The 13,603-nt window shown below is 40.8% G+C and overlaps 2 protein-coding genes across 4 annotated transcripts in view; both read left to right on the top strand.

The window, feature by feature from the left end:
- The window catches only part of gprc5bb (G protein-coupled receptor, class C, group 5, member Bb), a 6,507-nt gene extending 1,389 nt beyond the window's left edge, over window positions 1-5,118 (top strand). For both annotated transcript variants that reach the window (XM_034896139.1, XM_034896131.1), the window contains exons 3-5: window positions 187-1,303; window positions 3,809-3,921; window positions 4,034-5,118. In XM_034896139.1, the coding sequence (XP_034752030.1) occupies window positions 187-1,303; window positions 3,809-3,921; window positions 4,034-4,078 (1,275 nt within the window). In that variant the 3' untranslated portion in view covers window positions 4,079-5,118. The remainder of the gene's footprint in view (window positions 1-186; window positions 1,304-3,808; window positions 3,922-4,033) is intronic.
- Window positions 1-13,603, top strand: part of knop1 (lysine-rich nucleolar protein 1) — a 23,294-nt gene extending 9,691 nt beyond the window's left edge. The window contains exons 1-7 of one of the 2 annotated variants that reach the window (XM_034895898.1): window positions 7,976-8,366; window positions 8,738-8,812; window positions 9,215-9,283; window positions 9,404-10,588; window positions 10,688-10,759; window positions 12,547-12,615; window positions 13,089-13,603. In XM_034895898.1, coding sequence (XP_034751789.1) covers window positions 9,443-10,588; window positions 10,688-10,759; window positions 12,547-12,615; window positions 13,089-13,394 — 1,593 coding nt within the window. In that variant the 5' untranslated portion in view covers window positions 7,976-8,366; window positions 8,738-8,812; window positions 9,215-9,283; window positions 9,404-9,442 and the 3' untranslated portion in view covers window positions 13,395-13,603. Of the gene's footprint in view, window positions 1-7,975; window positions 8,367-8,737; window positions 8,813-9,214; window positions 9,284-9,403; window positions 10,589-10,687; window positions 10,760-12,546; window positions 12,616-13,088 lie in introns of those variants that run through there. The other variant, XM_034895906.1, reaches the window with a different exon arrangement.

Raw genomic sequence — 13,603 nt, 5'->3', positions numbered from 1 at the left:
TTAAATAAATTGACTGGTGTTGTATTGTGACTCATGAAGATGCTGTATGAACTAATATACAGTCATCACGATATTTACCTTCCTGCCCCCCTCCTCTCTGGATCATTCTGCACAATATCACTCCTCTTGTGTATCTCTCTGTACCTTTCTCCCCATCGCTACATATTTTCTGTTTCTGTCTCTAAGATGGCCGTCAGCCCGGTCATCATCTGCCTCCTGTTACTGATCGACTATGGCTCTTCCCACCCTTCTCCACCTCCTCCTCGGGGATGCAGTGTGGATGTGGAACCTCCATACAGAGTGCTGTGTGACCTGGAGTCGGTGTGGGGTGTGGTTCTGGAGGCCATGGCCTGCAGCGGTGGCGTCGCCTCTGTGGTCCTCGCTGTGCTCCTACTAGTTAAGCTGCGCTCCATTTCTGACCACGCCAGGCGCTCCGGCGTGGGGCCTCTTCTCCTGCTCCTTGGCACGCTCCTCGGGATCTTCACCATCTCTCTGGCTTTCCTGGTGGGGAAGAACCAGGTGCTCTGTGTGGTCCGCAGGGCCTTCTGGGGACCCCTTTTTGCCCTCTGCTTCTCCAGCTTGCTAGTGCAGGGTGTGCGGCTCAGGAGGCTGGTGGCTGGCAAGTCGAGCCCATCGGGCAGCTCCCTGGCGGCACTCGGTCTGGCCTTGGCCTTGGTTCAGGGGATCATCTCTGCTGAATGGGTCTTGCTGACTGTAGTCAGGGAGGGTCACCAAGCCTGCGAATATCCGCCTTTAGACTTTGCTCTGACATGCAGCTATACCCTGGGGCTGCTCCTCATAGCCATGGGGCTTTCTCTGGGGGTGGTGCTGTGTGGAGGAGAGATGGTGGCAGAAGGAGCAGGTGGGAGTGAAGAAGATAGAGAAGGAGATAGTGAAAAACGGAGATGGAAGTGTAACGCTCTCTGGCTCTTTCTGTCCAGTCTGGCATCGGCATTGCTATGGGTGGCTTGGCTTGGGTTTTATCTTTATGGTAGCCAAACCCTGAGAGGAAAGGGGAAAGGTGAGAGGTTAGGAGGAGGAGGAGGAGCAAAGAAGAATGTAAAGGTGTTGGATGAGCCTGCACTGGCGGTGGCTCTGGTCATTCAGGGCTGGATCCTGCTGCTGTTCCACGCTATTCCAGAGACGCACCTATGTCTCCGGAACCCTCCACAATCCAACACGCAAGACTTCTTCGACACCACTCACACGTCTCCTCCTCCACATTTCGGAGATGAGCTTCCCACGCACTCTCACCGACCCTTCCCGGAAAACCAAGCTTTTTCTATGGAGGAGCACGGTGCAAGTAGGCTTATGTAATGTGTATGTGTGTTGGTGTGTGTGTGTGTGTGTTGGTATGTGTCTGTGTGTGTGTATGCCCCTGTGCATTCTTGTTTAATTAATCTGTTTAAAAGGAAACACATTTTTTTCAACCTGGGTCTAATGCTCCCTTTAAAAACTCATTAGGTTGTAGTTTCAACGTGTATAGAAATTGGCATTTAACTGTTTTATGGTAAGTCATGAGGTCACTGTTGCCTAGCAACTTACAACAAAGATGGATGTTGCCTTGATTCCCCTCCAAATATTGGAAATAATTTCGTTTTCCGCATTCAATGTCATATGTCAATGTTCATAGGCATGAAAAAGGAGTAGACGGCAAAAGTATCATAGATTCTGACATTTGAAATATTACAGTATTGTAAGCTATCTCATAAGTTTGAAAGGTGTTAAATGGTTCCCGCTGAATTGATTGATTGAAGTGATGAGATCCAGCCCAGATATTAAAAACATATCTCTCTGTGTGCCATGTAAGTTTGTTCACAGCAAAATGTGGCTCACAGGGAATTATACGATGTAAAGCTAAGCCACGATGAACCAGGATAAACAAAGAGTGGAGGCAGTAGCAGAACGGGTTCACAGAGTGTCTTGCAAGAAAGTAGACTTTAGGAGACTGGTGATATTGTTGGCCAATTTATGACTTACTGAGGAGGAGAACCACACTGGAAATCCAGAGTTCTTGCAAGAGCACAATTTCAATTGGCTCAGCGAGTTATTTGGGTCTGGATTTCCAGGCTAGCGGAGAAACTGACTGAATAGGAAAGCAGTCCAGCTTTCACAATAGCAGAGTCATACGGAAAAGAAAGTCATGTAACACAGTGTAAGCAAGTCACTAGAAGATTTGCTTTGTGGTTGAAAGGATAAGGGTTAAGTCTTCTGCTACTTTCTTTAATGGGCGGTAAACCTCCTGTTTCTGCAGTTCTGCAGTACAGCTTGTGATAACACATGGGCTAGGAATGATGACTAGAAATATGAAAATAAGACCCAGGTTGACAAAAACTGGAATTTTCCTTTCAAGCGAGACATTTGAAGGAAACAAATAACACAATCTTCCTCCTGCAAATGTCAAGTTGAATTAATAGGCAATAGGCCTACAACATACCAGGGCACCATTTAACACTCTCATAAGTTTTGTAGTATTGTATACTGGCTAATGTTAGCAAACACTAGATGTGGATGTTGTGCACCTGACTGTATGACTTTTGTCTACCATGTCAAGGATAAATATTTAACTGGTTTTATTATAAAAGAAAAATTCAAGATAAACACACTGCACCTCATCAGAAGACGTTTTTGGTTTGTTGCCTCTTGCTTGTAGTCCCACTACACTCACTCAAAGTCCGGTTGCCTAATGAAGTCTTTGAAACATCAGACTCATTGGGAAATTCAAAGTGGCAACATCCTGTCATTTTCACGCGACGCAACGCTGGTTGAGTTTCAGCAAAAGTAACTGTAGCTGCGTCCAAAATCACTCCCTGATGTATTGATTATTAAAATGTTGTGTCTGGGCACACACATAGCTCAGTTGGTAGAGCGGGTGCCCATATATAGAGGTTCTCTCCTCGACGCAGCCAGCCCGCGTTCGAATCCAGCCTGAGGCCCTTTGCTGCATGTCACTTCTCCTCTCTCTCCCCTTTCATATCTTCAGCTGTTCTGTCAAAGCCTAAAATGCCCAAAAAATAATCTTTAAAAAAAGAAAAAAAAATGTTGTGTCTGAGAGACCATGTCTGTCAGTTTGGCTTGGTGCACGATACTACAAACACTACATTACTCTTTGGCCTCAGCCACTGTAACCATGGAGCAAGTGCCATGGCGTTTATCAAAGCATTTGCAAATTCAAGTTCCTGAATAAGCCCCCAGTGTGGGTTTCTAGGTGTTTAGGGAGTTACCTACTGGTCAGATAAATCCTCCTCAAGTTTGATGCTTGTACGCTAGAGCTGCACGATATGATGAAAATATGCAATATGCGTTAAGGTTGTTGAATAACGCGATGACGTCATGACTTACGATAAACAAACAGATTTTTTTGTACTCAGTTCTGCATTTTGGCTGCTTTGAGTGTTAAAATACAAATTGCTTGTTGAATTTTAAAACAATTTAATTCCAACATTCTTTAAATGAACAAATTTAACATTGGATTAAATATAAAAGGCACCACTAAAAACAGAATGACAATTACATTTTAATGTGCAGTTTTTGACTTGAAATATTTGTCTATTGCCATGTTGCAGCATTTCACAATGTGTATATTGCGCAAGATGATATTGCAATACAGTAAAAAAAAAATACACATATATATACATATATACATATTTTGCACCACTATTGTATGCTTTTTATAAGTCAGTAGCACAATCATCTGTCATAGCAGTTACTCAAAAAACTGGAATTAGTATGATGTAGAAGATGTAAAAATATGTTAGCATTACACCTGTAACTGGTGTGTGTGTGCCTTACCTTGCTGGTCTGTCAGCTCTCCGAAGTGGAACATACCACAGCAGCCATGGGAGTGTGCGTCCTGGCATCGCCTTCAGAGGTCACGTCTACCAACCCACTGAGATGGCTCTGGTCATGAATGGTGGAACAGTAAGTATGGAAGAAACACATACTCTGTGTACTTTACCCTCATTTGCTTAATAACTAACCACAGGATCCCTGTAGGCTACTTGTTCAGTACTTGTTTGACTCTCTCTTGTAGATGCCCACAGCCCCAGTTAACTACACTGGCCGACGGTTATGGTGATACAGGACAAGACTTGAAGAGGATGCACTGGTGTAACACTGGTGTGTGATATTAGAATTCCCTGTTGCCTAAGAAGACGGATATGTATTAAAACCAATACATATCACACAGGATGGAGTTGATCGGCGTTTAAAAATGTTTAATGTATTCGTGTTTCTGCAAACATGTATGAATTTTACATTTTTAGAATCAATCCTAAAAGTATTTTTTGCTGACGTTTTCTGGGTTGCCTCTTTATAAGCAGACTGGATATGAAATCACAAGAGAGGGAAGCAAAAGTGACGTAACTTCAACAGTTTAGTACATTTTGTCATAAAGCCAGGGCGATTTAAAGTGCATTATTTTGATCAGCGCAGATTTTCTTACTGTATTACGTATATAAGTACACTGACAAGGAGTGTATAAGGAAGGCAAATTTTAGCATATTTAAGCTAATGTGGTATTGGCACATTAAAGGAGGAAGTAAAGTTAAAGGAGGATTTGAATGTAGAATTGTGTTACTTACTTATGCCAGTTACTTATTGATGCAAGTTCATCAGTGATGTTTGCTTCTTAAAAAACTAGCCTACACTTCTTTTTCTCTTTCTATTTGACGTCAGCTCCATGTAAGAAATAAAATCCTTCAGGATGTTTATGTAAATTACATGCATACGCCCACATAGCTTGCTTGGCCTCTGTATTATATGCTGGAAAACCCAAAGGACTTCCAGCATGTAATAACCAAAGGACTTTTCTCTCCATATCTCCATCTATCATCAGTGCTATTGGACAGTTCGACACATTTTACCATGAGCTCGCGCAGAATTCTGGAGGATCATCTGGTGATTTAAAAGGCTAAGATGAGTCTACAGCTTATGGATAAGTAGATTTTAATAAGCATATCCTAAAAAGCCATTTAATACCACAACACCTATACTGCAGTATATAAGGGTTACTGTTAGAGGTTGTGATTTTGCACTTTATCAGATCATTTGAGATGCATGTAAAAGCGCAGTTAGAAGGTAATGTTGTTTGTCAAAATGAAGTGTATTTTAAATGTTTTCTAGAATTTTGATATGTTATTTAAATCCCAGTTTTAGTGTTGAGTTGCAAAGTTAATTATTGTCATTATAAACCATTTGAAGGGCTCAGGAAATGAAAACAACTACAATTCCATGACAACTGGGCGAACCCAATCTGCAGAGGAAACTCTAGTAAAGTTACTAAATGGACCTTGAGGTTGGACCTCTTTATCAACCAGTTTCACTCATGTTTTCCCAAGGTTTCTTTGGACACAACAAGGCTACTACTGATCATCATAAACTTTGTTTGAGCTGTATGGCAACATGTCATAATATTCTGGCTTTCAGGATCCCTTTGAATTAATCGAATCAATTAAATTTCAATCAAATTCCCTTTACAATTCCGTTGAATGCATAGAAAACATTGAGTCATCCATCACGGTGAGTTAAATTAGAAGAGTTTCTAAACAAAACGCTGTGTTTAGCTTAGTGACAAGGCAAAGTTTGGCTTCAAGTGGTGGGTGGTGATGGCGCAGTGGATATTGATCTGGGTTCAATTCCCACTGGGATACGTCAACCCACAGTTGCTCAAGGGGGTGCTGCTGTTCAGATGCACTGGCATCTGAGGTAAAAAGACAACTTCATACAAGACTGGGGGGCTGCAGTTTTCATCTTCTGAGCAACACTGAATTCAATCCAGAATATTTCATCTAGTTAAAATACAGTTCAAAAAACCACCACCATGTTTATGCTATGACCATTTCTTCTTGCTATAAGACTAAACTAAATAATTTGTTTTGTGTATAATTGTGTGCTGAGGTATTAACATGACAATATTATTGTCACATGATCTTTATGTGTTAACATTATATTACTGAATCTTAATCATGTAAATAATCAAAATGTTAAAACGTTTTTCCTAATGAGATGCTCTTATAATGATAGTACTGTCACTGTTTTATGGCAGCATAACATGAATGTCTGTAATGTGATTTGCACAAAGTGGCTAATACATCAGTGCATATTTTCTGGTAATTCTGGTCTGGTCATTGAACAGATCTTTCTTCATCCACCTGTCCTTATGGGACATAGATAGATCTGTTTTACATGCATGTCATTTCACAAAGATGCAAGTATACAATCAACTACTACTGTGAACACACACAACAGAGTATAGACATGTAAGGTGACAGAGAGAGTTCAATGTATCCACAAATCCAATGTATGTATACATATATACATATCTATATATGTATTTATACTGTAGATACAGTATAAACATTCCCTCTTTTGTGGTGCTCTTTGTTGCGCAAATGTATGTAGGTGTAGTTCAGTAGCCAGAAAAAGGTCCTAAATGAAACTGCTCACAACCAGATTAATGGATTAGGCTCTCTTGGGTCATGATTTCTGGTTTGAGGCCATGCCGTTTAGTTTTTTTTAAATATATTATTATTTATATTTAATCCCCACAAGCTAAATGTGGTGTAGGTCTTTAAATTGGATAGAAGGCAAACATATCTTCACTCCAACACTGGGCAACTCAAAAAGCACCTTGACTGATGAATAGGAAGAACGTGTACTTTTGGGATGAACTGTCTCTTTAGAAAAATACAAGCAAATAAAGATAAGAGTCTTCCCACTTTGACAACTGTAACTGTAAGCAAATCATGATTTGCAAGGTTTCCAGGGGACACTGAAGACTGACGTCCATGTGTAATTTTCTGGGAAGATTATTCTGAAAAGATGCTGTGATTACAAACATGAAAAAAAGAATATAGTTACAACCTCTCCCTTTCAAAAGGATCATTCTACACCCAGCTTTACAAAGTGAGTCTAGAAGAATAATATATTTTAAAAGTGTATATATACGACATTGCAAAAGTATTATTAGCACATATTGCTCTTATCATACACAGAGTAGAATGGGTTTCACACTGGTATTTCATTATTGTCAGTAATCCTGAACTGCTGTACAATGTATACCATGTTTATGGAATTTGGCTTGTTTATCAGCCAAGAGAAGGCATGGACAATGTCTCCCCTCTCTGTGGTGTGTTACATTGTGAGCCAGTTCACCTCATAGCCTTATCCATTAAAAATAGCAATGGAGCACCTGTTCTAAAATATATTACTGTATGTGGGAGTGTTAGAAAAGTAACCTTTGCTACATTGAAGTCATGGCATCCTAAGTGCTTGGGCTGTTAGAGGCTGTAAATGTAGCTGTCATGGGCTGCAGTCGGATGCTGGGGTTACAGATGGCTGTCTTAGGTAGTAGGTAGAAGCAGGGACACCAGCTGGACCCCGAAAGATGTTATCAAAAGATGGGGATGGACATTTTCGGTGGCGGGTGGTATTATAAAAGCAGCAGATGGAGGCTGAGGTTGAAGATAGAGGCAGGGGCTTAGACTGATTCCTGGCAAAAATTGAAGGACAAGTGTTTCAAACGATTTTAGGTTTTTGTCCACACTTGAAGGCACGAGGACAAAAATTGCTGGTCCATTTGGAAGCAAGATTTGATACTTGTGGATTTGGGGATAACGCTGCACACTTTAGGTCTCTCCACCATATTCGTGGTGTTATACTTTTTTGAACAAACAGAAAGGTGTGAAGAATGAAAAAAGGTTATAGTTCCACCTCTGTCTACCATCTCACCTCTACCACACCTGGCAGCTAACTGTGTGAATTGGATGTGACCGTTAGATTTGAAAAAGTTACAAATCAATTGTCAGAGGCAGTGGCAAAAATGGCATTTTTCCACTACATGGTACCATTTTTGGGTTTCCATTATTAAAAAAGAAAGAGTTGTTGAAGAATTAGATTGGAGACTGTGCACTAGGCTACTGAGGCCAAATGTAACTGTGCAACCGCTGTCTAACGCAATCAAGCGGTGTCTTGGTTCTGGGCATGTTTGAGTTTTTAACCAAGCCTTGTTTCTAGTGGATCTTAGATGATTTTTTCTTGGCAATTCCCACATTATCGATGGGGAAGTACATCCCATCCAAATACACGTCATGTTATCTTGGTACTTATGTTAAGTTAACCAGTGAACGAATAGTTAGGCCAACCAACGACCGTCCGGTTCAACCGAATCGCGTAAAAACCGCCGGTTGTCCGATCACTATTCGATAAAAATCCGGAATGTGCTGGGGTTCACCTGCGCGGCGTCGTTGCTACGGACGCGTGGCTCGTCGCTAACAGGAAAGAGGAAAACTACTTCCAGGTTAAGAAAGTAACCGGTTATCCACGTGATTTATTCTACTGTCTATGGTAATATTACATGATACAAAGTAAGTAAACAGCTCATTAAGTTTGCATTTCATAATGCATTGTGCAACTATGATAATAAGTCTCACCGTCTGGCTGACTCATTATTTTGTTTCTTCACTGGTTTAACCTAATAGCTGCGATTTCACGTTAGTTGCTGTTAGCTGTTAGCTAATGTTAGCACGATTAACCAAGAGACTGCTATAATTAAGCGTGACCAACTAATTCTGCTTTAAAAGTGTTGGTACTGTGTTACTACTTTCATCTTAATGTGTCGTAAATCAAGTATTCATTTATGTGTAACGTCAGGTGTTACGAACGAGCCTTAACCCAGGGAATAACAGTGGGACTGAAAGCATGTTCACATCAGAACACTGTTCACTGTTTGTTTCAGACGGATTCCGATGAGGACGTGATCTTTGTTTCTGAAAAGTGTGCACGTAAATCCAATGAGATTATCGTTGACCAGGTACCGTTTTGTAATAACAGATATCCAACTGAATCCGACTAATTTGTGCTGAAAAGTAACACGTGCAAAAAGAAGTAATCAAGGAATGAATCCTTAGCTGCACTTTACATAACCCTTCATATAGGTTGTACTGTGTGACAGTGTGCTAAAACAACAATACACGTAGCCATGAAAGCCTACCTGGCGCATTTACATGTACGTTATCTTTAACTGTTAGTCCAACATGTAAGATTACATAGGTAGAACCTGTAGTTCCACCTGTGCAGAGTTTGAATAGGCCGACACACACAGCCTGATGCATACATGTAAGGTCTGTGAAAACATGTTTGCTGATAGAGAAAATAGTTTTTTATGGTGCATTTTCATAAACATTTTAGCACAATTCTGCTCTGTTCTCTGCAGACGAAGCGACTTGCCTTGCAAAGAGACATTGATCAGCAGTCCCAGCCCAGGCAGCTAGCCAAACCCTTGGTTAGTGTTTCATTTTCTGTTAATTACACTAGCACATACACATAAAGCTTATGAGCCTAGTTATGCAAATATCAAAAGATGTTTTGTTTTTTTATGCAGTAATTGTATTTCTCTCACCAGACAAGACAGAGGTCTGTTGCTGTGGAGAAAGTGGAGAAAATGGAGACGCGGGAAGCGACGAGTGAGCATCATTTTGCAAATAAGGAGACAAAACCCAAAAAAGGACAAGCCTCTCTTCTTAAAAAGAAAAACTTTACTGTTGATGATGAGAGCATAGCAGAGGTGAAAAAAGAAAAGAAGAAGGGTAAAAAAGTAGATGTTATTGTTATAGATACAGATAAGGAGTCTTCTGATGGAGGTGGTGAAAAGAAAAAAAAGAAGAAGAGGAAAATTGTCACTGAATCTCTGACTGATGCGGTCAGTGGTTCTGATGTTAATCATGAAAATGGCAAAGAGGTCACCAAGAAGAAGAAGAAGAAGAAGAAGCAGCAGCAGCTGGCTAAGAATCAAGTGGAAACTAAACAGTTCAGTTCAGTAAAAGAAGAAGTGGAAAAGAAACAGAAGAAGGAGAAGAAATTAAAAAACAAGTCTGCACATATCCAAACAGAAAAAGAAAAGATGGAGAAAGAAGAGGAGGATGAAGAGCAAGTTGAAAAGCATAAATATCCAAAGAAAGCCAAGAAGGGAAAACACATTGTAGTTGTAAACACAGAGCAGAGTGAGAAGCAAGTTCAAGAGAAGAAGAAGAAGAAAAAAACTATTGATGATAAAACAATAGAAGCTATGGATGGAATTAGTGTGACAAAAAAGAAAAATCCAGCTAAAGCGAAAGTGTCTGAGAATGGAGGGAAGCTAGGAACGCCACAGAAAGAGTCTGGTGAGGTTGAAGAGGTAAAGGTGAAAAAAAAGAACAAAAAGGGAGGCCAAACAGTGGAGAAAGACAATCTGCACAACAAGATGAAAGCCACATCCACAGAGAGGGAGATTATTATCAATGCAGGGGATACAGAGCTAAAGAAGAAAGGGGGAGTGAAAAAGGGTAGAAAAGCTTCTGTGGAGGTCAGCGAAGTAGAAGAGACAGAGCCAAAGAAGAAGAAAAAGAAAAGAGGAAACTCAAAGGGAGAGGAGGAAGAACCATTAGTAATCAAATGTGAAGAAGTTGAGCAGAGTAGTGACACAACAGGCAAAAAGAGCAAAAGGAAGAAGAACTCCACTAAGGAGGGAACACAGGTGGAGGCTGTGAGTTCTGGACCTGGTGCAAAGAAGAAGAAGAAGAAGATTAAAGAAGAGGCGGAAGACCAATATGTGAGTGTGTATTGTCACGGGCAGTTGACACGGTGCTGTTGTGTTTTAGTTCATTGCCTTGGGAGTGAACCTTGTCGTTGTTGTTTAATTGTGTTGCAGGAGTCCCCCCATAAAGACGTGGTCTTTCTGTCAGAGAAGACTGGAAACATCGATGAGGTCACCATCAACAAGGTAAACAGGGCTCCTATTCCACCGCTGTTACCCCTACTTTCCACCGGGCGCATCTGCGCTGCGTTCCGGAGGCGGCACAGTCACAGCCATTTAAGTCGATGCTTGATATTGGAGCACCCGTGTTATGCTGCATCCGAGGAGCGTGCGTAGAAAGACTCCCCGCTCCACTAAAGATACGCGCCAGGTCTGTTTTCACGTGAGCCGCTGTGCGTTCAGACAGCCAGGGACAGAAGTGGAACAGCAAGAACAGCCAGTCAGATTATTCCCCCCCCCCCGCCCATAAGCCAGAGAACAGAAGGCATGAGGGTTTAAATGCAGGAGTGTAAGGTAGATACAAACTGAATAAACACTTGATTGTTCTTTCAAGTACTTGTAGAGACAATAAAGTCTGCGTGTCCGGCAGCCAAGCTGCTCTGTTTCTGAGACCCTCCCGGTGTGGCATGGCGGGTGACAGAGGATGGAACAAAACCACGGCTCAGCGAGAACGCAGCTGAGAATCTGGGTTAAACCCTCTGAACACCCACTCAGGTGGTTCGGTTATCCTATTAGACCTCTGCTAAGGTTGAAGGTGGGTCAGCATGTTAGTGGGAATTTATTAGGTCACAAATATTCACCTACCAATAATGATAAAGACGCCATTTGTCCTCCCCTAACAGACGCAACAAAGTTAATAGAAACTCAGGAAGATATCAGTCCGTCGTAAGCCGTGTTTCCATCCACACGCTTTTATGCAAATTAAGTTGGATTGAATGAAAAATGCCTTATGGAACCAGGAAAATTGGATTTAATTTCATGAATAATTGGGATGAATCAGCACAAAGTTTGTATGTTCGATCTCATCGGATTTTCTGTTAATCGGTAAAGGGCTTATGCTGTAAATGCTGATGGAAACGCTGAATAAATAATGAATTGCGATTTACGTTTCATGTCATTTTATGGTTGCAACCCGCCATAGAAAATGAATAAAAAGTAGTTTTAGGTCATTTGCACCACATATTTCCTCTTTCTTTGCAGAAATGGCGGGTGTCAATGAAGACACAAAAGACTTTTAGAATTAAATTTACAAGTGAAATATGATAAGTCTTATTATTGCTTCATACGTCGCTATCAACTTGCACATAAGCACCATTACAACACAGCAATATTTTCATCTGTAGATAGACAAAGAAATACAATTAACACACATTCACCAGCTTTATTCACGCTGATGTTTTTAGCGACCTACAGATTATTTGATTGACAAGTAGATGGAAACATAGCTACAATCTATCCGCACCCACACACGCCTGGGAAGAATTCTAATCAGCCAGATTAACTGATACACCGGATGTTCAGAGCCTTTTAGTGTGATATATATTGCTGTGAATAAATGTTCAATATTTCGCGAATACTCTTATTTGCTTTCTCGCTGAGAGTTAAATGACAACATAAAAACAAAATGCAAGCAACTACTATTTGAAAAAGCTCACTAAGTGGCATGTATGTTGTTTGTCTGATCCACTGAGCCGGTACAGCTCCTGGCTGTAGTTTCATATATAATCAAAAGATATCAGAGTGGCATTAACCTTCTGATGTTAATCTCAGCAAAAAAGTGTATTTCCCCAAAATCTTCAGCCTTTCCTTTTAATTAAAGCCAATATATATGTCTGGATTTTTATTAGTGTTTATTTTAGACAACTTTGTTTCTTCAAATACATGTGTAAATTGCTTTGTATGTTTGTTTTCTATAATATGCAAAACAGGCATATATAAAATGCTTAATGAAGTGTGTGTTGGGTTTGTCATAGGAAAGAAGACAGGCGTTACAAATGGAGATTGACAAGGCCTCTCAACCCGAACAACCAGCCAAACCTGCAGTCAGTATTTCTGCCTTTCTTAAAAAAAAAAGAAATAAATCTATTGCATTTCCCTTTTGATTTTTTCCTTTAAAGGGTACTGCTGTGTTTTAGTATTGCAGTTTCATGAGATTGGGGGACTTTAGAGTGATTAAAGAAAGGAAAGGGAAATTGATACGTTCCTCGTTATTGTCGGTGAAGCTAAAAATATTTCCAACAGTGCAACTCGATAGCATTCTTGTTAGACCCACCGTCACTGGTAAATGCAAGCGTCTTTTTAACTATATTTCCCCAGTTTGTGACGCAGGGTTTCTATTGCACCCAACAAGTCTGAGAACATCATCAGGGTTATTTCTTCAGACTTTAGAAAACCTCCTGGCCCAAGAAGACATAACTGTTTTCACAGACTGATTATAAACTGAGCTTTATGTTTAAAATCCGTGGAGCTCTTTTTAATGCTTTGAATATTTCCCCCCAATATGTCTGTTCCTCAGACTCTCGGTCAATGGAGCACCGCCCAGTTCAACAGCTCTGATCAGCAGCAGAAGTTCCTCCGGTTGATGGGCGGCTTCAAAAAGGGTTTCCAGCCTGCTGCGGGAAACGACAGCAAAGCAAACATGGCCCTGGGGAAGGACGCACAGCAGCAGTTGCAGCAAGGGCTTCTGGGAGAGTTTGAACGTGCTCAATCGCGCCGAATGGACTTTAGTAACAGGGGATCAGGACTAGGTTTCACTGCACCATCCAAAAATAAGTTCTCAATTGACATCAATTCATGTCGATCAGTCCGCTTTGATGATTAATTTGTGTGTGTGTGTGTGTATATATAATGGAAATGTGTGATTGGACAAAAGTTGTTTTTATGTGTATTTTTAACTGTAGATTTGTACACTTGACTGTTTGTTCGGGTCCACTGCGAAATCTACATCTCACCAAAGAAATTACTCGGACCGAACACGCAGCACAAACTGCCATATGTACATACTGTATAATAAAAATCGTTACTGCTTTA

This window comes from Etheostoma cragini, chromosome 2 (assembly GCF_013103735.1).
Source record: "Etheostoma cragini isolate CJK2018 chromosome 2, CSU_Ecrag_1.0, whole genome shotgun sequence".
NCBI classification, from domain to species: Eukaryota; Metazoa; Chordata; class Actinopteri; order Perciformes; family Percidae; genus Etheostoma; species Etheostoma cragini.
This window is presented reverse-complemented; position numbering and strand designations above follow the sequence as displayed.